We start from the raw sequence: 24,312 nt of genomic DNA, 5'->3' as shown, positions 1-24,312 counted from the left end.
GCAAGTGTAGAGTCTTGCATCTGGGGAAGAACAACCCCGTGTACCAGTACAGGTTGGGGGGTGACCTGCTGGAAAGTAGCGAAGGGGAAAGGGACCTGGGGGTCCTGGTGGACAGGAGGATGACCATGAGCCAGCAATGTGCTCTTGTGGCCAAGAAGGCAAATGGCATCTTAGGGTGCATTAGAAAGGGTGTGGTTAGTAGGTCAAGAGAGGTTCTCCTCCCCCTCTACTCAGCCTTGGTGAGGCCGCATCTGGAATATTGCGTCCAGTTCTGGGCCCCTCTGTTCAAGAAGGACAGGGAATTGCTTGAAGGAGTCCAGCGCAGAGCCACAAAGATGATTAAGGGAGTGGAACATCTCCCTTATGAGGAGAGGCTGAGGGAGCTGGGTCTCTTTAGCTTGGAGAAGAGGAGACTGAGGGGTGACCTCATCAATGTTTACAAATATGTAAAGGGTAGGTGTCAGGATGATGGAGCTAGGCTTTTTTCAGTGATATCCAGTGATAGGACAAGGGGCAATGGGTGTAAACTGGAGCATAGGAAGTTCCACATTAACATCAGGAAGAACTTCTCAGGAAGAACTTCAGGAAGAGTGACAGAGCACTGGAACAGGTTGCCCAGGGGGGTTGTGGAGTCTCCTACACTGGAGATATTCAAGGCCCGCTTGGACAAGTTCCTGTGTGATGTACTGTAGGTTACCCTGCTCTTGCAGGGGGGTTGGACTAGATGATCTTTTGAGGTCCCTTCCAACCCTTGGGATTCTGTGATTCTGTGATTCTGTGTGTTTAGTAAGTTGCAAAATCATATCTCCATGTGAAATGTCTTTATGTTACAGTTTGTGGACTTTGTGTTTGGTTCTCCTTGGCAACTTAATTGTCTTACCTGTCGAAAGCTGCCAGCAGCAGCAGTGGTTGTGCCAGAGTGCCTGCCAGCTCTGGACTAGAGCAGGGCTTTGGGTCCATCACAGCAGGACTATGGGCTCCCCTTGGTCATCTGTAGGGTGGGCACATGGAAGTTTATGAATTGAATTTGTAGGCCAAACCTCTGCTGATGTATTTCTTTCCAATCCTATTTTTGTCTCTTATATTTGAAACCATTTTTCTTCAGGGCAATGTTCTGGAAGACCTAATGTAGTTAATAGACTTTTTAAAAACCCAACCAAATCAACTAAAACACCCTACTGGGAATGAAAGGTCATCACAGAGCTTTTAATTTGAAGTCCGACTAAACAGATGTGGTATTTAATCCGTCGTTCCTTGGAACAGCAGCCAACATGTAACAGCCGTAATAAGAAAATTATTACTTATATCCTTTACTCAGTCTAACTGCAGGTCCTCCAAACCCGTACAAACAGGCCTGTGGTGGCTTCCTTTAAGCGTGTGTCCTTTTGGTTTCTGGTTTGTGGTGTTTGTATTTGTTTGGTGTTTGTATTTTCTGTTTAAGTTTCTGGCAAACACTGAGGCATGTCCGGATTTACCCACCATAACTTGCTGTGTGTCAGCAGTTTATTTCCAGGTAGTTATTCCTGCTGATGCTATTGTAAGGGGTCGGTTATGGTTTAAGTTTATTGCCTGAATTCTGAAGAGACTATAGTTCCTCCTAAGTCCTCTTTCAGGCTGGGTGAGCTCTGTTGCGTTACTCCAGTTAGGGGATGTCTTTTGTTCTGGATTTAAGTGCAAATCTTTTTCTTAAGAGCTTTCAATTTTAATTGGGTGAAGAAATTTTTTCCTCACTTTACATAATAATTTAAATGAACTATTACGCCTCAAATCCAACTTTTATAATAAAAGAAAGCAAGGCACATCATACTAGGCTGTGCTGGATGATCCACTTCAGTTAACGAAAATCTTCTGTATGAAGTTAAAAATATGAAAAAAATCACAGATTCTTCTATGATAAAAGAACAATATTTCTGAGCTGTTGCAGAGCTGGAGAGAGAGATTGGCTTTGGAGGAATTTCAGTGGGTTTGTTAATCATCAGAAATGGAGCTTTGACAGCAGAGGCTGAAAATTTGTCTCCCCAGATGGCCTCTATATCTCCTCCTCTCCACAGGCTGTGTGGGATGGGATGCTCAGGGAGTGCTGGACCAACTTCTGTCTGTGGGGCAGAGTGCCTGGCAAGAGGGAGTCTGGCAAAGCGTGGAGCAATGCAAGAAAGCAAAAATTACTTGGGTTACCTGCTATGAAATCTGCTGACTCATCAACACCTGTGTAGGTGTGTCAGGGGTGGGAAACAAGCTGCAATGAGATCAGTGGGTGGTGGTTGAGTTCTTGGTGGTTGTAGCCATGAGGCTCCTGGTAAGCCCTGCAGGCACTGCTCTCCTTTGCTGTTCTGCTGGCATGGGCAGACAGGTGAATAATTAAAGTTGCTTGGAAAGGAGGAAGTCTAATGGAGCTCTGAAAATTCAGCTTCAGGTTAGACCACTCTTGGGGCATTTTCCTCCCCCCTGCATGTGTTGTTTCTGCAGAGGCTGTGCCTCTTGGTGGGCAGACTTTGAAAGCATGGTCCTGTGTGGTATTAAGGCAAGATGATGATTCATGAGTCTGACTTCCTAATGTTCCTTCCTCTCAAAGTTGCTGTGAATGTACAAGGGAAAATGTGGTTAAAGCTGATATTGGAGAGCTTCGTCCACATGCAGAGGCACAGTTATATAATGTGGATATAAAGGACAACAAGTACTGTCATCTGCTAGCAAATTGTAGGACAACTAAAATGTGACTGCTTGGGAAAGCAGGCTCAGCATTAAACGCCAGCACACAAAGAGAGTGGGATTATTCCAGACCTTGTTTGTTTGCTTGATCCCCAGATGTTTGTGCGATATTCACCACTCCTCAGGCACAGCAGAAGGAAAATGCAATTCAGGAAAGAGTTAACTAAGGTCTTTGGATGAGTAAATCATGAAAATGGCACTGCCTCTGCGTCAGGCACACTGAGGGCTTTCTGCCCCAATGGGCTCTGCGGTAGCCTTGAACCTGATATACACCCAGCTTGTGTCAGCTTGAATTTGGCCACTGATTGAAATCATACTACACTGATCTGGTTTTTGGATTTGTTTTTTCCTCTGGGAGTTAAGGAGGGAATAATGTCATGTCAGTGCAGCAGGAAATAGTGAAGGCACTCCGAAGTGTTTTCAAAGGGAAGATAAACTGTGTGAATGGATGATTGCAAGGGGCATGGCATGGAGGGAGGAGAGGAATGAAGGGGTGAGGTAAATGGGGATGGGTGGTTGTGGAGTGGGAGAAGTCCAGATACTGGGAACTGTGGGCAATATGCAGGCAGGGTGAGGGATGCCTTTGTATCTCCTCTCTTCTGGGATTGCCTAAATCATCTTTCCCTTGCTCCTACACCTGAGCTGAAGCTAACTTGATTCTTTAATGTGAGATGCAGTTTGGAGGACTTCTTCCTTCTGGGTAGTATTTTGCCCAAATTGTTCTTTCTCTTGTATGTTACATATGCAGTGAGCCATGCAAAAGCTCTGAGTCTTCTTCTCTGCCTTTCTGGTGTGACACAGGGTCTGTGCTGCTCTTCAGCTGTTTTGCTGAGCAAGACCTTTCCTGCCTGCCTTGCATGGTGGGAAATGAGAGCAGGCATCTTGTGCACAGAGCAGCTGTGATGCTGGTGCTGTGGGTGAGCCTGCCCAGAGGATGAGGTTGTGAGCTCAGTCCCTGGGAAAGGAGGATGTCCTGCTGAGAATGAGCAGTGCAATCCCCTCAGAGGCACTGGTTTAGGAGGGCATCTAATTGGGATGTATGAGCCTCTTCAAACCTTTCTGAGCACTCTTTCTATTTAAAGATTAATTTCCTGAGTACTGGAGTGCCTATAGGCTTGTATGGATTCTTTTCACTATAAATGGGGTACCTTGTCTCATGGTTCTAAGGCAGAGTGAGCGCACCAGGATACCCACGAGGTTTTCCTGAAAATAGATTAGGGCAGTATTATGTTCCAGATCTCACAGGTAAACTAAATAACTCACAGTCTGAACAGTCATATTAACCTCAACTGGATGCTGACCATGGAAATGCTGTCTAGTTTTCAGATTTAATAATAATCAAGAATCTGTGAAACACCTACTGAATCTCTGCTCTTTCAAAAAGCCAGGATATGTATCATGGGATGAGGGCTGGGGTTGCAAGCCATGAACTCTGCCTTCAACTGGTGTTCCCCAGTCTCCTGATCTTAATATACAAAATGCTGGACAGTTCCCTTGGATAACTAACAGCATGTCCAGTGTGAACCACCTCATCTCACTTCAAAGAAGATGTGGACTAGTTGGTCAGAATCCAGCATGTGGGTACAACAGCAAGCAGAGCTCTTGAGTGCATGGCTTGTAGTGAGACATGGTCTGTCCAGTCTGGGGAGGAGGTGGCTGAGGTGAAGATCTTTGAGATAAAGGTATTTGAAGAATACCCCTAAAACTTACTTAAAAGAAGAGTTGAATAAATGGTTCTTCATGTCCACTATGTTCAGGCAAAGAATTGATGGACTCAAGATGAAACTGTGTTTAATCCAGGGAGATGTAGCTTGGACAAAAGGGAAAACTTTCCAACTAAGAGCAGTTAAGCATTGATGGGTATTCTGTATGGAGGCTCACTGGTGCTGGTGGGCAGGTCTGTCAGGAGTAATTTAGAAATTGTTGCTCCTGTCTTGCAGCAGGGGTGTAGACTAGTTAGTGGTATTTCCCAGTGATTTCCAGACCCAATTGCTGCAATTGTCTTTTTCTGTGCTTTGGTAATGGTCACATATACAGGGCTAAGAGGTTTGCATTTATATTGATCTGGTGGGTCCTGTGAGCCCTGTTATTTCATTCAGTGCATGATTTATGCAAATTTGGTTTAGTTTGGTCAGGAGCCAACCTAAATGAAACGGTCATGAATCATTTTTGGATTGGGCTGTTGGCAATGTTACATTTGCATTTATTTCGTTGAGAGTGTATTGAACTGGTTTCGGATAGTGTAAGTGTATGCAGCTTCAAATAATAGCCCACAAAGAATGTCCTAATTTTGTGTATAGAGGAATCAAGCACCTAAGAGAAGCAGCAACTTGTCTGGGTGCAGAAACTACGCCTTACAGTTGTGGTCACCCTTCAGGAAGGAAGGACATGTCGTGTTAGGGCTACAAGAGTGATTAAGTGAATGAAGAACCTTGCTTATAAAGTAAGGCTAGACTTTAGCTCAGTTAGCCTGGCAAACCAAGAGGGGATAGCTCTGTAGAAATGCAAAATGAGGGAAAACTCACCAGAAGGAAGATGAGCCTTGAAGGCCGAAGTTGGCTTAGGAAACAATGTTTGTCAACTGGTCTTGAGTAACCTAAACAAAGAGGCGTAAGGTTTTAGGACAGCTTTGCCTGTCTGGCATGGCAAGAATTCAGATTGTTTTAAGATGAAGGGTGTTGAATTTATGAACCAGATTACCTGGCATATCCTGCAGTTGGCCTCACAAGCTCTTATGTCAGAGGCTGCCACAAGAAGGAACTTTACCTGCTAAGAGCTTGAGCTATTACCTGAAAGTCAGGAGCCTTATTGTGAAACTGTTCAGGTTTGATCCAACACCTGCAATGTGCCACGCAGAAACTTCAGAGAGAGAAATATTAAAAATCCCCAGCCCCAACCAATGCTGTAATTTGGAAATATCTGTTTCCTAAGTGCTCCTACTGCTTGTGAATTGCTGTTTGGCTTTAAGTTTTAAAGGTCTGCTGTATCCTGAGTCATGTCAGGTTTGCAGCTGCACAAACTGGGTTTTAAACATACCTGTAAAAATAAAGCTTTGTGTTTTCCAAAGCATGCTTGCTATTTAAAAAACGAAAAGGAAGAAGGGCTCTCCTTCTGTTCATGAGCGATGGTGCCTCTCAGGTTATGCATTTACACTTTGGTTTATAGATTTGTTTTTTGTTAGTTACTGGCAGTGGCTGAAGGCTCAGAGGCAGAAACCCAAGTGTCTGATGCCAGTGGAGCCTTGAACTTCAAAGCAGATTAACTGTAACCTGCTGGTTGCTTATCTATTACAGAACAGTATAAACAGTTCTTAGGCAAAATGTTCTGTGCAAGTAAACTGTCCAATGCCCTCAGCATGCAGAAATGGTCACTGTGCTTCAGCAGCTGGGCTACTGAAGCTTCAGAGTAGAGGAGGAGCAGGGGGAGTGAGTGGGAAGCATCACTGCATGGCCATGGCTCTTCCTGTCTCACCATGGTCTTGGGGCTCATCTCCCAGCTAAAATGATGAGGTCATTGATTTTGACACTGGTTTTGACAGCCTTACTTTCTTGACCTTTATGATATGGCTATGGAAGTGGTGGTAGAGTGTTCCCTGTGGACGCTGAAGTTTACTGCTGTCTTTCTGGTTTTGTTTTCAATAGCCTACTTGTGTTGATGTTCCCCCTCTACCAAGTTGGAAAAAGGTTTTCAGTCACTATTTCTACAACTTAATTTGAAGCGAACTGCACATCGTAGGGTGGGCCTGTAGAATGGAGGAGCCTTTTCTTGATGCTTTCTAGAACTGCTGCATTTGTGAGCATTTGCCAAGGCTGCTGTTTTAAGGACGCGGTCTTTCTCAGGTCTATCAAGTGTCTTGTTAGATTCTGCTGTCTAATCTAAATCTAGATTAGAAAATCAAGAGCTGGTATCTATACTGTCAGAACATACAAAGTGGGTTTGGTTGTAGTAGAAGAAAAATACAACCCTTAAATCTCAGGAGCAATGAAGCATTAATGTGTAATTTTTTGGCTGACGCTAAAACATTGGGGCTAGTGCTTGGTTTTCCATAAAGCTTCATCTCTTGATAGTAGGTCTCCTGTTACTGGCTGGATGCATATTTAGTGAAGCATCCAAGTAAATAAGACTAGAAGAAATCATTGGTTATTAACTTAAGGTTGGTTAAGAGAGACAGTAGTAATAAAAGAGAAAATAATTTGATTTGTTATAGTGGCAAATCAGCTATAAATTTGCTACTGAAGTGTCTTTATGTTGAAGGTTTTTTTGTGAAATAATAACACTTTATTGGAATGATAATTGCTTGTTTTACTAAGCATTATTTTAACACAAATTACTGTTTCTGTAAGGAGACGAATATGTGCATTTGCCCTTCTCCCTTCCTGTCTTTCTCTCGAAATTATGTGATTGCTTTTCCTGCTTCTAAAGCCTTGATATAGTGCAAGAATTGAATGGAAATGGTGTTCCTATTGTGGCAAAGGTTTATGTTTGTGAGCCATCTCATCAATCACACCTGCTTGCCTTCTAAATGCTTCCTATGGCAAGAACATCTGTTTAGGAGAATACTACCGATCCCTATGGAATGGTTTTCCATATGCTCCTGTTTCAGGATAGAATTAAACCAATGGTCCTTGACGGTGTTTTCTTAACCAAAAATGGGTCCTTGTGCTTCTGTTAACAGAACATGAATAGTGATAATGGCATGAATCACTTCTACTAGTGCTCTTCTGGAGAGTGATGCGGTGTCTATGTGCCTTGAACCGTTCTTTTGCGCATGAAGACAGATGGTGTTAGACAAGTCAGATAAGCGTCATACCCCCAATCTGGTGCTGCCTGGCATAGTAACAGGGTAATGATTTATAGGATGAAGAGCTTGGAGGTATGGTTATGACCAGAAGGATGAAAACAGAGCTCCTGTATGATTTCCTGATACAGGAGTAGAGCAGCTGAGTGCGCCCAAGTTTCTGTTCTGGCTGGTTCTCAAGTGGGTGTTAGTCAGGCTGTACATGCACCGTAAATCCTTCATGTTCTGGGTGCCTGGGCTTGCAGGGTGGCTGCTGGGCAGCTGCATCATAGGTGTATGGGTAGTTTTCTGTGGGAATCTTGCGGAAAAGGACAGCCCAAATGAGTTCAGATGGGCTGTGATTTCTCCCTGCATCTGTCTCATCCTGGAAACTTGTGACCTGGCAAAATTAGCATCTGAAAAAACCTTTGTGGTCCTGGCATGGCTGAGAAATGAATTCTAATTCACTGCACAATATAATAAAGCTTTAATTTGGAAAGTCTTGTGAAGGCTCAGCAATCCCTCACAGCTTTAAGGAGAGAGAAGCACTATTGGTGGTGAGCTGTGTGTGCATGCTGGGATAAACAGATGCCAAGTTACACAGTAATCTCCCTCCGTGCCACGTTTTCTGAACTCTGTGCCTTTTTCTCTAGCATATGCATACAAGTGCAAACTGCTGTTCCTAACTTCAGTTGCATGGCCTGAAACTGTGGCATGGCTGGATGGTGGCACGCAAGGAATTGTGGTCTGTGGCTTAATGTCCAGTTGGAGACCAGTAATGAGTGGTGTCCCTCAGGGATTGGTGTTGGGACCGGTCTTGTTCGACATCTGTGTTGGTGACGTGGACAGTAGGATTTGCCGATGACACCAAGCTGTGTGGTCCGGTTGATACGCTGCAGGGAAGGGATGCCATCCAGAGGGACCTCGACATGCTTGTGAGGTGGACAGATGCCAACCTTATGAAGTTCAACCATGACAAGTGCAAGGTCCTACACCTGGGTTGGAGCAATCCCAGGCACAGCTACAGGTTGGGCAGAGAAGAGATTCAGAGCGGCCCTGCAGAGAAGGACTTGGGGGTGCTGGTCGATGAGAAAATGAACATGAGCCGGCTGCAGTGTGCGCTCGCAGCCCAGAAAGCCAACCGTATCCTGGGCTGCATCAAAAGGAGCGTGACCAGCAGGTCGAAGGAGGTGATCCTGCCCCTCTACTCTGCTCTTGTGAGACCTCACCTGGAGCATTGTGTGCAGTTCTGGTGTCCTCAACATAAAAAGGACATGGAACTGTTGGAACAAGTCCAGAGGAGGCTATGAGGGTGATCAAAGGCTGGAGCACCTCCCATAAGAAGACAGGCTGAGAAAGTTGGGACTGTTCAGCCTGGAGAAGAGAAGGCTGCGTGGAGACCTCATAGCAGCCTTCCAGTACCTGAAGGGGGCCTATAAGGATGCTGGAGAGGAACTCTTCATTAGGGACTGTAGTGATAGGACAGGGGGTAATGGGTTAAAACTTAAACAGGGGAAGTTTAGATTGGATATAAGGAGGAAGTTCTTTCCTGTTAGGGTGGTGAGGTGCTGGAATGGGTTGCCCAGGGAAGTTGTGAATGCTCCATCCCTGGTGGTGCTCAAGGCCAGGTTGGATGAAGCCTTGGGTGGGATGGTTTAGTGTGAGGTGTCCTTGCCCATGGCAGGGGGGTTGGAACTTGATGATCTTAAGGTCCTTTCCAACCCTAACTGTTTTATGATTCCATGATTGTATGTGCTTTGAGCTAGTGTACAGTCAACTGTGAATGAGTGTGTGGTCTTTGATTTTAATGTGCTGAAGAGTTTTAGGAAGCCCTGCCCCCTTCAGTGAGATTTAAATGTATCTTCAGGCCTTATTTGTGCTATTTCCCATGATATGTTATTTGAGTTTACCATGCAGTTATACAAAAAGGATACTTTGGGATGGTTTGGAAGGAATTGGGCAAGTTGCTGGCCAAGAAGTGGTGACAAATTATTTTAAGTTGCTATTGATGACTTGAATAAGACTCATAGACTTGAATTCACTCATCCTCTGTCTGCTGTACCTTGCGTTAATCCAGGTTTTGCTCTATAGAAAATGTGTATAGAAACAGCTATAAAAATTCAAACATAAAATGGGATTTTTAAGACTTCATTTAAAAAGATATAAATACTAAAATTTAGACCCATTAATGCATGTGGAGAGACTCTGAAAGCTCCTCTTAGTGCTGTACCCCTTCAGAAATTCTGAGCAAAAGCATTCTATGCCAAATGTATGCTTCACCCCTTTCTCTGATTTCCCCAGGAAGCTTTTAAACTTGCTCTTGGTGACATCTTCTTGCCATCCTCTGGTGAAGCCTCATTTTGTTGTATCTGTAACCATTCAGGATCTCCCGCACGTGAGCGTAGTCTCCCCATTGGCTGAAATGCTGAGGTTTGATGCTGTGTTAGCAGTGGTGAGGCTGCCTGGGGCTAGCCAGCCTGAGCTGAGCACTGGGGAGGGCAAAGCTGGGTGTTAGAGAAATCTCGCTATGGAGAAACAATAATTTTATTGAGGAAGAGGTAAACAGAATCACTTGAGGGTATCTGGTTTGCTGTTAACTTTCCTGCAAGGGTATATTCTACAATATTTCGTTGTCCCAGGATATGGCAATTACTAGTCAATGTCCTGTGATACTTGGTTAAATACTGTACTATTTGTGTTTTCCTAGTCTACTCTGCAGACATCTGTGCTTTCATCTTTCTGTATGAGTACAATTTTCCCCACACTGAACAGTAACTTGTTGACCAGTTAAGCCCTTCTGTGTACTCACCTGTCACTTATCCTAGGGACTGCAAGAAATAGTGAGTGTCCATTACAGCTAGTGATTAAAAAATGTCTTATCCGTTTGCTGATTCTCGTTTGCTGGTAATGAAGCTGTTTTTTCATACTAGGAAAAAGCGAAAGCTATGCAAGCCACAGGGACTTCAGAAAGACCAGCATTTACAGTCTTAAAAGGCATATTGATTGCCCTTTATTAATAGGAAAATCCCTAAGGAGAGATGAAATACCTGAATTTTGGAAAGTTTAAAGAAATATTAGGAAGCATTTAAATCATATAAAAAGTAGGTGGAGTTCTCAGGTCATTTTTCCTAACTTCTGGTAAGTTTTTCAGTGTTTCAGTTCAGTGTGTGCTGTATTGGGGGGTTTATAGGTGGTTAATTTTTACTGAGATCCATCTTTGGGGGAAGAAATTCTCTGTAACTCCTTAATGAAAGTGCTAATTGGTAATATTGTTTATCTGTTGAATACAGAACCATCTTGTTTAATGTGCGTTGAACCAAATGGATCTTCAGTCCTAAGTTTTGCTGGCAGTGCAGTTGGTCTTTAGAAAACCCAATTAAACCAGGTGGTGTCATTCAAATTAATACTGTTTATATGCACTATTGGTCTTCTGTTGTTACATTTGAAGATATTTTAATCTCTTTATTTACTGAAATTAATAGAGAACAGTTCTGTTGGGTTACTTCCCAGTGGGTGGGTTCTTCAGTTCTGTAGTACCCTTTTAGTGCCCTTAAAGTCAAACACTAGCCTGATTGAAAAGAGTTTTTATTTGCTTTGCATAGGTACACATCATTACAGAGTGAGACAGCCAAGAACTGCATCATCTTTACATACCCTCTTCTTGAGGGCTTTTATAGGGTAAAGCTGGCTTTTGCATTTTTTCCCTGTTTGCAGAGTGTGTTGGAGGAGGGAGAGAACAGGGGGAAGGAAACATATAGGAAATAATGGGATTAAATATACAAGAAGCTGTTTTTTTTTTTTTTTGCTAATAATGTCTCTGTCAACATAACTATGTCACAGACTTGAAGTCAGATAGTAGCATTGTGATCGTCTGATCAAATCTCCTATATACCTTGGTTCATCAGAGTTTCTTAGATTAATCTCTGATAATCCCTTACTCTTTCTCAGATAAATTGTGCAGAACTCCTTAGTCATGGCCCAATTCTTCAGTGATTCTCACGGCCCATCCTTAAAACTTGGTCTGTGCTAAGGGACATGTTGAAAAGTATGCTCTGCACTGGGAGATGCTTTTTGCAGGAGGAGAGTACAGCAGGTGCTTGCTTCATGTTTCTGCTCCAGCCTGTAACTGCTGCCTGGCAGGCTGTGCTTCGCAAGGCTGGAGTTGCTGGGTCTGGTTTAAGATCACTGCTCCCCATGGCTGGAGTCCCTGGTCTCTCCTCTGTCTCCCTTTCCCAGTTACACAACCTCCTGCCAGCCGGGAGTTGTCAGACTCCTTCCACCGAGCTTACACAAGCATCTCAGTCTCTGTGACCTGTCATCTTTATGATTCAACATTCTCCTAATTCTTTTCCAAGTGTAAAATGTGTTGGCAATGATGGGCTTTTTTTCATGGTTCGTTATAAAAATACAAATCACTTTGTTAGAACAAACCTTAAGCCCTGAAGAAGGCCTTGAAAATCATCAAGGCTGTGTATTTTTTTATGTGTAGCTTATGTTTTGTGACTGATCGCTTACCTAAGTTCTAATCCATTTATGTAACTAGATATTTTCTGTTTCATTCTTACTCTTTCTTAATGTGAAGCAAATGCATTGCAGAAATCTGAGCTTATTATCTTTCCAATGAGATTATATGTTTGGGTTGATAAAGTGGCCAAGATCTGTTTCTTATAAACCCATATTGATGTTAGCCTCTCATGGGTTGCTGTTCAAAGGATGAGAAGTTGAATTCCTAGCTGTTAGTATGTTTTAGCTGACAAGCTAGTATTATTCTTTTGGGCAGGGCTATATAATGTCAAGCTTTGCAGGAGGGCAAAGAAAGAAGAATAAAGAAATATTTTGTTACAAATGTGATGCTTTCAGCTGAATTCTCAACTGTTGTGGGAGACTTGTTAATATAGCCTGGCCAGCAGTGCAGCCTTTGCCTTGGAGTTTTGTCTCACAGGTTAAGTGGTGTCAGGAATGCAGGAAAAGTGACAGCACTTCTCAGCATTTCAAAACATTTCCAAACTCCAGATAAATTACTGTATGAATCTTCAGGAGCTGGGATACCCCAGTCTCTAAAGGATCTTTTGTGGTGGTAAAAGGTCCTGCTGTCCAAGATGCTGCACAGAATGCTTGTTTCCAGTGTACGAGTTGTTACAGCAGACAAGATGGCCCCTTGGCTTTTCTCTGTCTTTGCACTACATCCTTCCCACATATGTTGTTTTACATCTTGTTTCCAGCAGCAGCAAGCAGTTGGGTTTTCTCTTGGGTGCTGCATGATGTGTATCGGGGCTTGAATGAGCTGTTGGAGCAGCTTGGAGCAGCTCCAAGGCCTTTGAGACTCTTTACTTTCCATGTGCAAGTGTTTTTAAGTTGTCTATTTGCAATAATATGGCCCTCTGCAAGGATTCTTTTTTCAAAACAGAGCAAGTCATGTTAAAGGACTGTTTTCCTGCATTCCTGTCCAATGAACTCCCCCAAAAGGTCCCTACAAAAAACCAGAAGCAAGTTGTGAGAAGGAAGAGTTGATCATACTGTTGGTTGTGGTGCTGCTTATCCGTAGATCTCCAGGGTGTACCAAGGAACTTCTTGTTAGTTTTTATGTCCTAGAGATGTGAAATGTAGGCACAGAATTACCTGACTAGGTACGGGTGGCTCAGCAGGCCACAATGTGAGGGAAGAACTGAAAGAGTTTCTCTTCAGGACCCATTAAACCACTATGAGATTGAAAATTAAGATCTGTGCAAAGACCCATCCTTTTCTGTCTGTTTTTTTATATTGAGGGAAAGGAATATAATTAAGTTATCATGTATGTACATAGACACACAGCGACTTGTTCAGTCCTACTTCTTCTGAGAAAACAAAGATGTGAGAAGTTATGAGTTGCTGAACGTCCATGGCAGGCAGTGTGTGCAGGTCTTCCTTGCTTGCCTAGCTTGTGCACCAAGACAGCTCTTCTCCAGAAAGAGAATAAATCATGTCCAGCTAAATGAAGGCTGCAGTCACTGGGGTGATAAAAGAGACAGAAGGTGCAAGTTGTTCTGCTGCACAAGCAACTCAGGGCAGCTTGACCATGGGGACCTCCTGATGTTCTTGATGCTCTCAGGAGCTCAGGTCTGCTTTGCTGATGTGTTTTAAGGGCATCAAATATTACACTGCACTGGAGGGGGACAGGAACAAGTGAGAAATGGCTTTTAACTCTGCCTTTACGTGACACAAGGTGGTTTCTGTTGGAAGAGTGATTGAATGGAAGGTGTATTTATTGCTGTGTAAGAGCCATGAGTTGAAGAACTCCGGCCTGCTACAGGAGTCTAATTTGAAGATTTTGGAGGTTATTTGCTCAAATAAATACACTTAGTGTGTAATTAGGGACTGAGTCTGAAGACCTGTTCAGTGCGTATCTTCTAGGTCTGGCAAGGCTGCCTGACTAGCCAGTCCAACACAGTTCAAGGGCTTAATTTTAGAGGCAGAAAATACATATTCTGACTTGAATGCTCTCCAGAGCAAATGTGATAATGTGTTTCCTGTTACTGCATAAATAAAAGTTCAAATAAAAGTTCCAAAGGGAATGGTTTGTTTTAAGTGACTTTTTTAAATGAGTGTATTTCATGAATGGTAAAAACTAATATGAAGTGAACACATTTAATAATCATTCTATAAATGTCACATTGGTGTTCTTCCATCTATAAGATGGCAGCACATAGGAATTGATCTGGTTTAGTGGTTTAGTGCTCAGCTTTGATACTGCTGTGAAGAGAATTTTACTCATTTACGAAGTATTTTAGTGCAGTTGTAACACCACACAAGCATTTCTGTTGGGTGTTAGCAGATCTACTATTTTAATAGGTTTTACTGTTCAAAAACGTGCAATGCTGAACCTGGCTGCACCCAGCTTACACTGTTGATTATTTGTGAAAATTTGTTACTGGAAAGGGGCATCCACTTCTTTACCTAGGGTTACTGGTGGATTATAATTAATTCACTGGTAAAATCTCACTTTATGTCTGTTCTACAAACTGAAGTATGGAATGGCTAGGTTATAGCAGGAGGGGAAATGGTAACAATAATGGGATAGAAATGATATATGCCTGTTAAAATGGCAGAATTGAATTCTACACAAGAGACGGATTAAATTTGTCAGGGCAAAGCTAAATAAAACTTGCCTTGTAATTCTTCATGCTGGGTTAGTTTTGGCTGGCAAAGGTTATTGCCCATATGATCTTTAACATTTGTATCCTGAATGGCAATGTGGGGTAAAAAGCAATGTGTTAAGTTTACCTTGGAAGTCTGAGGAAGGCAGCAGTGTTCCTTTGGCTGGGTCTCCCCAGCAGGTATGGAGTGGGACCCCCTGTTTTTTGTGAAAGACATTTCTACTTAGCAAGCACGCAGCAGAGAGAAACTGAAGGGGATTTCATACCCACAAAATCAGTTGACTTGCAAATTCATAGAATGCCTTGTGTTGGAAGGGCACTTAAAGCTCACCCAGCTCCAACCCCTGCCACGGGCAGGGACCCCTTCCACTGGAGCAGCTTGCTCCAAGCCCCTGTGTCCAACCTGGCCTTGAGCACTGCCAGGGATGGGGCAGCCACAGCTTCTCTGGGCACCCTGTGCCAGCGCCTCAGCACCCTCACAGGGAACAGCTTCTGCCCAAGAGCTCACCTCAGTCTCCCCTCGGGCAGGTTAAAGCCATTCCCCTTGGCCTGTCCCTACAGGCCCTTGTCCCAAGCCCCTCTCCAGGTTCCCTGCAGCCCCTTCAGGCGCTGGAGCTGCTCTCAGGTCTCCCCTTCAGGAGCCTTCTCTTCTCCAGGCTGCCTCAGCCCAGCTCTCTCAGCCTGGCTCCAGAGCAGAGCTGCTCCAGCCCTCGCAGCATCTCCATGGCCTCCTCTGGCCTCGCTCCAGCAGCTCCACGTCCCTCTTGTGCTGCTGCCCCAGAGCTGGATCAGGGCTGCAGGGGGTTCTCACCAGAGCACAGCAGAGGGGCAGGATCCCCTCCCTGAGCTGCTGCTCACGCTCCGGGGGTGCAGCCCAAGACACGGGGGGTTCCGGGCTCAGCGCACACTGAAGCTGGGTCATGGGGAGCTTCTCATTGACCAACAGCCCAAGGTCCTTCCCAAAGCTGCTCTCACTCTGGTCTCTGCCAGGCTCTGTGTTTATACTTGGGATTGCTCCTGAGCCACATGCTGGACCTTGCGGTTGCCTTTGTTGAACTTCATGTGCAATGCCTTAGAGTAAGGAGAGAAGCAGAAAGAAAAGTCTGAGGGTTTCTCTCTGCTTCTAAGCACCCTGCTGCTATATGGATCTGGTGAGAGGTTCTACCTGTTGTGTTATACCATGTTATACTGGGGAGCAGCAGCCCTCCGCAAGCGGCAGTATCTCCTCTCTTCCATACACGTGTATTCAGCTTTTTGAAGCTGATTTTTAGGCATCAGTAGTGACATGTCTCTTTCCACTCCTTCTGTGGCCGGGCCAGAATGACTGAGCCTCCAAGGGATAGTTGGAGCCACCTCCTCAATCTGGCTGTGTGATACGGAATCCAGCACGGAAACAAGGGTAGTTCATAACCATAGTGATTAAAATGGCAAAGTCTTCAGCCAGGTTGGACGGGGCTGGGAGCAACCTTCTTTAGTGGAAGGTGTCCCTGCTCATTGCAGGACATTGGAACTGGATGAGCTTTTTAAGGTCCCTTTCAGCCCTAATATGATTCTATGATTTAGTTGTACTTGGAGCCATTTGCATTTTCTGTCTGAGTCTTCCAGCCTGCAACTGGTGTTTTTCCAAACCCGTTAGGAATGGAGACAGAAGATGGAGCCCACTGCATGTGGGATGTGGGACATGGGACCACGATCACAGGCACGTTGGCATTTGGCTTCATTTGTGTGAGATATTATGTGTCTGTCTCCTAGGGTTAGACACTTTGCATGACCAAATGGTGTTTATGGATGATATGAAGTAGGTGAAGCAAAATGCTCTTAAAAAATAGCCCAAACAGTTGCAGAAACTTTCATGAACACAAGGTTCAGAAGTGAAATCCAGAAAATACCAAATTCTCATGGCATGTGGAAACCAGTTTTTTGGTGGTTTAGGATTTTCCCTTTGTTTCTGTGTGAGCAGAGGTGATCTGGTCATAGGGTTTGTCCAGCTTTTTTCATATGTTGATTTCACGGTTTCCTTTGGAAAAGTCATTTTGTGAGACAAGCCTGAACTGTTTCTGGTATTTCATCTGAAATTACAAGCTTATGTGGAAACTGTGAAGCACTGGTAATTAAGAGAGTTAATGGGGTGCTACATGCAGTTAATTCGATTGCTTGTGACAAGAACTTTTGTGTTTAACCATAGGTTATCGTTGTGCAGTTGTGTTGGGACGCTTTAATCTGTAAAACACAGTCTCTGCCCATGGTGTTGGGTTTCTTAGGTGTTTTCATGGCCCGTGCTGTTAAGATTTGCATTTGGAAATGTTGATTCCTCTTCCTCCTACACCTTGCAGGACGAGTTTTAAGTTCTGACGTTCAGTAGATGTGAATCTCATCGTTCCTCTGTCATACGACTTTGACATGTCCCTTGAGCAGTTTAAAAGTAGCAAGCTGTACTTCTGCCCAGCAAAAAAAGCAAGCTCAGCCTTCTCTACAGTTCCAGATTTAGCCATAAAGATCTGAATTCAGCTCCTTCTTTTCCATAGGTTTCTAGCAATGACTCATGCAAATGAGTAAATTCCTCTCAGCCGGGTCTGTAGCTACTGTTGGCTGCAAATTGTGAGCATCCTTGTGTGCAAGGGCTGCTTTGTAAGCATTTGGAAAATGGGTTACCGGTGCTATGCTAATACAGCTAACAAATAGCAGGCTGTAACTTTCCTGAGGGTGACTTAGTGAAGAAGAATGTTGGCTGAATGCTGATATGTAATGAAGCTATAAAATTTGTCTTCCTGATTTACAAGTTGTCCAATGGCATCTGCTGTGTGTTCACAGAAAGGGTATTGCTTTAAATACATGCTTGCAATTGAATATACAAGGTGTGGGAATTAAAGGTCCTGAACACTTTTAAAAAGTTATGATGTAGGCAGAATAATAATAATAAAGGCATAGAGCTGGTGCATGAGAGCAGCTACTTCAGTGCTACCTTGAGCTTTTCACAGTCACAGCTTCTGCATGTCTGAGCCTGCTTTTGCTCTCAGTTATGTCTTTGGGAGAAATCCTAGATTCCTCTTGATAGCAGATTAGACAAGTCTTCATGTGAAATGCAAAAGGTGATTGCACTAAATGAGTAAAGTGTTCATTTTAAATACAAAATTGGCTTTTATTTTTTTCTTCTAAAATGTGCTGTTGTTCATCTTTATTTCCAAAGGCCTTTGGTTTATTTTTTTTTTTTATTGAAAACTTTTGCAAAACTGGGACATTTCCCTGAAGAGACAGTACTGACAATACAGAATATAATGAATTAACAGGCATAGGCAGGTACAAGCTGAAACGTCCTAAGCTCACTGGTAGAGCAAAGCAAGTTCTGGGCTTACACTGCAGGATATCTGGGAAGGCTGCTACCTGCTCCCACCAAGCTGTGTATCTCACTATCGAACTGGTGAGGGTAGGGCAGACCAGAAGTGTAATTCTGGTCATAAATCCACAATAAGCTAATAGAGAGCTACATAGGAGAGAGTTGTCAATGGTTCCCACTGCTGATCTCGTATCTCAAGGTGATTTCTGGTTAGCAGATGAGTACATGAGCAAATGTGAAGATGCGACATGAAGGTGTGAAAATGTAATGATGTGAACAAGTATTCATTCTGCTGATTTAGATGCTTGAGTTCTGTTCCCGTGTCAAAAATGTCTCTTTAGTTTCCTTTTCTTCATTACTTACATGTGTAAGAGATGTTACAGCTTCTGTGTGACAGGGGTGAGCCCTTCCCTCATTTGCTGACCTTCTGCTCCTACTTGCTTTTCCAGACCTCAGTCTGTTCCAAAATGATGGCTTTGTCCTGTTAGGCACAAGGATCTCAAAAACAGAGAAGGATCTTTTGAGAGTGAAACAGGAGAACTCTGGCTTCCTGCTCTGGTAGTAGTTGTGCTTCAGACTCTGCTCTCACATGGTTATATAGGCATTGATATGTAAAAAAAGCAAAAAGAAAAAAAATTGTGTGTGGTTTTATTTTTATTTTTTTCATTTGATCCCCTTTCCTAATGGGGTGAGAGGGTAGTTTATTGCCAAATCTGTTAGCCCCTCACAAGTAAGTAGTCAAGAAACTTGACCTCAGTTGTTAATCTGCCTTGTTAATCTTTAGAAATCTTCTAAAGATGCAGGTGAAAGCCAGTCTCTTGCTTGTATAACTTTCTTAGTCAGAGCCCATGTGTTACAACCCAGAGGAAATGATGCTTGGGGATGACTAACAGAACATGTTCCTGCTGTTAATTTGGGTGCCATTCCAGAAATTTAATTTGTAAGCTTTCCTTTTCATTTTGTTAACACATCAGTTTACTAATTCCATTCTTTCTGGTTGTTCCCCGCTAAGGAACTTAATGAAGAGATAAATTTTGTATTAAACAGAGGTGTTTGTTCTCCCTGCCTATGACAGGCAGGGAGAAGCAAAGAACGCAGGTGTGATAGATTAGCAGAAACTTGATTTGTGGATAGGATATTTACTTTAGTGTAGCTTCCTGCTGCAAACATCTTTTTACTCCAGTGTCTCTGAATGGGTGTGTGATTTATAAAGAGCAAGGCTATAAAGTACTAATTGGGAATTATTTCTTCCTTCCAAAAAGAAGTGAATAGCTTTTGGTCATTTGATGCTTAAGACTGACCATAAAGTTATGATCTGATTGGCAATGGGAAAACTAGAAAAATTATTGAAGAAAAGGTAGCTTACGATTTATAACCTCTTCTTACCACTTGTTTAATATCTGCCTGTTAGCTTGTCATTCATAGTGAAGGATGCTTTGTAGAAACCCCACCCAGTTAATGCTTATTTATTTATAGGAAAGGTGAAATCCTGGAGCTGTAAGCCAGGCTGCATGTGTGACTGGTGATGCTGTGTAAAAGATGCACTGTGAAGCAGGGCTCTGGTGGTTTATTCCAGCAGAAGCACTCTGTAAGCATGTAACTGCAGGAGCCCGGAGTATGTGGTAAAAAATGTCCAATTCTCAACACCTGGTTAAGGATCTGATCATGGATCCATGTGGCTGCTCTGGGAAATGCCTTCTTCAAGCACCCTGATCTGTAGGCTGCCAAGCAGTGAGTGCAGTCTCCTCTCTGCTCATGTTTTGTATGCCTTGGTGCTTTTGTTGCTGCTAAGTGTGATTCTAGCTGTGGCCCTGCAGTGAAATGATGGGCAGTTTCTCTGTTCAGCATCTCTCTGTGGTGTCAAAATCATATAATAGCCATAAACAAATTTCTGGATTTGCTCATTAAGGCACATGTAACTTAGAATTCACAGAATCGTAGAATGGTTAGGGATGAGTTTGCACTGTGTATGTGCTTGCAAAGCTGCTACATCTAAAGCCCCAGGGGTGATGAAGCTCTCGTCGTTACTGTGGCCGCTCCCTCTGGTGCTCTGATTCCAGCTGTGCCACCAGCAACGGCTGCAGCCTTTTAATTTGACTGTTCTTCACAGTTTTAGTATTAAGGCAGACAAACAAGTTAAATTTCAGGTTATTTCCTCCCAGGAACCAAACCGAGCGCCTGTGTCACTAATGGCTTGGTTTTGTTTAATTTCAGTGTGTCTGGAAAAGTTGAACCAGATCTGTACAATCGCTGTCAGTGTTTGAAGGTTGAAGTTTATTTTAGAAACCTTTGTGCTAAGTGGTAGGCTTGAGAAACTTTCAATTATCTGAAATGGAATTACAGTGTTGCCTCCTGAGCCAAGACTCTGTGTCCTAGCAAGGAGGGAGAGAGCCAAGAAGTGTGAGTGCCTTAAAATGAAAGGAAGCCTGTGGGTATCTGCAATCTTGGTGTCTCCCAGACCACACTGAGAAGGTTCAGGTGCTGTGTCTTGAGGGAGCTCAGAATAGCAGTAATGCCATAAATGCAGTGGAGCAGACTGAGGAATGGCTTGTTTGTCAGCTCAGCATGATACTGCAGTTGCACTTGTGAAGCTGTAGTGTGGAATGCAACATCCCTGAGCCTCCTTGTTTAGCTGTATGGTGTTGTAAACATCATTCCCCCAGATGCTGATAAATGTGGGTTATGCAAAGTGATGCCTTAAATCCAGTTAAATGGGCAAGTGCATTAGTGCAGGGTAGGTTTTGATGAGCTCTTAGGCAGAAGCTCTTTCCTGTGAGGGTGCTGAGGCGCTGGCACAGGGTGCCCAGAGAAGCTGTGGCTGCCCCATCCCTGGCAGTGCTCAAGGCCAGGTTGGACATAGGGGCTTGGAGCAAGCTGCTCCAGTGGAAGGGGTCCCTGCCCGTGGCAGGGGTTGGAATTGGATGAGCTTTAAGGTCCCTTCCAACCAAAACCAGCCTGGGGTTCTATGATTAGCTTGCTTTGGTGTGACATTTCCAGTTTCTTGTTCGCTATCTTAAAATTTAATGTCCTAATGTTTCAGGCTTGCACCCTTACCTTCAGCATAAGGCCACTTCGCTTATGTGGATTGTACAGTGGAGAGTAAGTGTCTGTGATCCTGGTGAAGGTTTTCTTGGGTTAGGATTAAACTCTGAGTGAGTCATGCACTTAAATGAGTGGTTTTGCTGCTTCAGAGTAGAAACCTTCAACTGTCAAGCCCTTTCAGAAAGACCTTGTGCTTTGGCCAACAGCTTGTGTGTCAGGCTCAGCCTGTTGGAATTTAGAGAAGGTTGTTAGAGCTCTGACTGTGCTGAGACCCCTGCTGAGGTGGGGAACATGTCAGGGCCCCAACCCCTGCCTGCGCATCCTCCCTGCCCCTGCCTCCTCTCTCCAGTGGTAGTGTTGGACCCGTGCTTTCTCCTGAGAAGGATATGCAGTTATCATTATGATGAAAAAAATCCAGGTTCTTTCTACCGTAGTTATAGATGAAACACACATAAGTCTTCCAGAATCACTCTGTTGCCCCTTAGTACTTCAAATTCAGACAGCAGCCCAAAACGCCCAGTGCTTGTGATGTGTAGAATGTTCAGAATGTGATTGTTTGCAGCGTCTGAAGGAGGTTTTCAAAAGCGGCCCCTGAAGCAGCAGTGGAACATTTCTCACAGTGCTCAGAAAGCTGAAAGGGAGGGTCCAGGTGTGGGAACTAGAAGGGGTTTTAAAATCTGCTGTATCCACGTTGCCACCTTTTCCTTTCTCTGCTGGCCCATGCTGCTCTTCCTGTCTCACACACGAACTTGCTCCTTTTCCTCCTTAATAGCCCTTAATAGCACTGTGTCTATTCTACAGTATTCTGTATAGCAAAATATATTCAGAACAGCAGTATTCTATTCTACAGGGTTTAAATTCAGGGGAAAGTCAGCAGTAGGGGAATAAGTGATAGGTTTGGAAGCAATGCTCAGGCTCTTCTGTCATTGCTTTTTAGCTTACTTTTGTTTGGTTTTTTTTCACTTAGAAAAACTGCAGTTGCCACAGAGCAGCAGAAATCCTGCCTTGCTCTCGGCTGTTGGGGTTTGCCATGCTGCTGCCTGCCCATCCCTGTTAGTGGTGCAGGGTGTTCCTGGGGACCCAGGCATCAGTCCCCATGGGACACCCCTGTGCCAGCCCGGATGGCTGCTGTTGCTTAGGGCAACGTTTGTTCTCATTCTGCTCCATAGAATGTACAGAAAACTGTGAGAACCTCCTCAGCATCTATGGTGGAAAATGGAAGACCTGCTTTCATGCACGCACACCAGTGGGGAAGCGGGTTTTCTGTCTTCCAAGAAAAGCCAAAGTATCTTCATTGTGACCTTTTGCGAGGTCTTTGTATAAAACTTGTTTGTGGCCGTGGAAATTGTCATTCCTGTACCGAGTTCTTTGTGACTGCAGATGAGGACCGGCTGTCAAAATGGCAGTGGTCTGATCCCTCTACATGTTGGTTACAAATCATCTGGGTGACAGTTTAAATCACCATGTAAATGCTCTTATAAGCATGCGTGAGTGAACAGAGAAAAGAAAAATATCTGAGGTTAAAATCTGAACTAATTGATCTTCCTGATTTGTGAGCCTTTGCTTCTGTAAGTAAGAACAGTTACACATTTGTGCCTTTTAAAGAATGAAAAAGCTTCATTTCTAGGTCAGTGAAGGGAAGTGCTCCCAACCCAACCCAACTGTCCAGGGCAGACAAACCAGGCAGTGATACTGTGGTCTTTGATGATGCTCGCGTTTTGCTTTTACGTCGTCTAAAGAGGCTGGAGTGTGTACCTGACCCGCTTGGGGTAGGGGTCTCATGCTGCTTGCGAGGTCCAGGCAGCCCAGCAGCCTTCCACTGACCTGTGGGGAGGAGGAGACAGGCCCTGCATGCTCCTTGCAGGGTCACTTTGCAGCCTCGAGTTCATGGTAAATGCTCCTCCATTTCCCTAGGAAAAGCAGAGCAGTAAAACATAACATTCCTCACATTTCCAATCTCTAATTTGTAAGTATTTCCGTGCATCCTGTGTGCAGCACCTGGCTGCAAGACAGTTTTAAATCCTTCCTTTCCTGGCTTTAAAGCAAAGTCTGTATGATTGGGCAGAACAGCAAACAAATAAAAAAATGTATGTGCTTTTTGTTTAGAGAAGGGTGTTGTTGTAATTTGGAAGTGGGATGGGCTTTGCAGCCTGTGTGGCTCCTGAGGACCTGACCCGTGGTCACTGCCACAGCTTCCAAGGAGCCATTGTGGAGGGTGATGAGCCGTCACAGCAGAGAGGACATTCCTACCTAGAATGTAATCCTGTGTGTTAACTTCTTAGATCATGAGCCTCACAAAACCAAAACAAGAAGTAAATAGCTCTGTGTGGATCCATCGAGCCATGGGTGTGTTTATGTTGCCTGAAGTATTAATGCTGTCATGTAACACAGGCATCTCTTTGTTCAGAGGCAAGCCTTTGTCATCTTGACACTGGATTTAGGGCGAGTGCCCTAGTTCATACACGCTGCTCATCTCTTACATAAAAGATTAAAGCAAATCTAAAATTCTCAACACCCTAGCAATGCAGTGCCTTTATTTTTGTCTGTTTGCTACTAATAATGTCTTATTTTGGATTATAGGACAGAAAACTCACAAAAGTAGAGAGGCAGAGATTTAAAGAGGAAGCAGAAATGTTGAAAGGTCTACAGCATCCAAACATTGTGAGATTTTATGACTTCTGGGAATCCTGTGTAAAAGGCAAAAGGTGTATCGTGCTGGTTACCGAATTGATGACCTCTGGAACACTGAAGACGTAAGTCCTGCGCTCCTGGTGAGGAGGCTAAGAATAGCAATGGGAATTTTTAGAAAAACCCTACTTTTCATATTCTGAAACAGGCATCTCTAGGTAAAAGAAAAAAAATATAAATGGAGCTGTTCTCTAGTGTCTGTCATTTGTCCCTGCGGTTGAACTGCATCGATTTGACAGGAAGAATTTTGGCCTCCATCTCTTTCCCTCCTCTACTGTCTCAGTTATGCAACTAGAAGCTGTTCTCTGGTGTGCTTCATCTTCTGCCTGTGATGCTTTAATTTGTCAGAGTGTGTTTTTTTGTTTGCTGTTGTGCTTGTATTTGCATGTTTTGTCAGAAATTTTGACTAGAATAGCACTTGAATGGTAGAACCTCTTTTGGAAGCAGAAGGTGCTCCAGGTTATTTACTAAACCGTATTAATTAATAGCTTGTGGTACTGACAGTCCTGTTAAGGTGGTATAAAACAGTTGGCATGAATTCTAGAACAGATTTTCATCCCCAATGGGAGCAGGATTCGTCACTGCATATACCCAGTGTGCTACTCTGCCAGTGCATTAGCAGGTTCTAC

At 43.8% G+C, this 24,312-nt stretch overlaps 1 protein-coding gene across 6 annotated transcripts in view; it reads left to right on the top strand.

Annotated features, from left to right (window-relative positions):
- Positions 1 to 24,312, top strand: part of WNK2 (WNK lysine deficient protein kinase 2) — a 123,107-nt gene that overhangs the window by 19,948 nt on the left and 78,847 nt on the right. For all 6 annotated transcript variants that reach the window (XM_065687209.1, XM_065687205.1, XM_065687206.1 and 3 more), the window contains one exon: positions 23,576 to 23,748. In XM_065687209.1, the coding sequence (XP_065543281.1) occupies positions 23,627 to 23,748 (122 nt within the window). In that variant the 5' untranslated portion in view covers positions 23,576 to 23,626. The remainder of the gene's footprint in view (positions 1 to 23,575; positions 23,749 to 24,312) is intronic.

The sequence above is a fragment of the Lathamus discolor genome, chromosome 7 (genome assembly GCF_037157495.1).
Source record: "Lathamus discolor isolate bLatDis1 chromosome 7, bLatDis1.hap1, whole genome shotgun sequence".
In the NCBI taxonomy this organism is placed as follows: domain Eukaryota; kingdom Metazoa; phylum Chordata; class Aves; order Psittaciformes; family Psittacidae; genus Lathamus; species Lathamus discolor.
The sequence above is the reverse complement of the archived record's forward strand: the minus strand, read 5'-3'. Positions and strand labels throughout refer to the sequence as shown.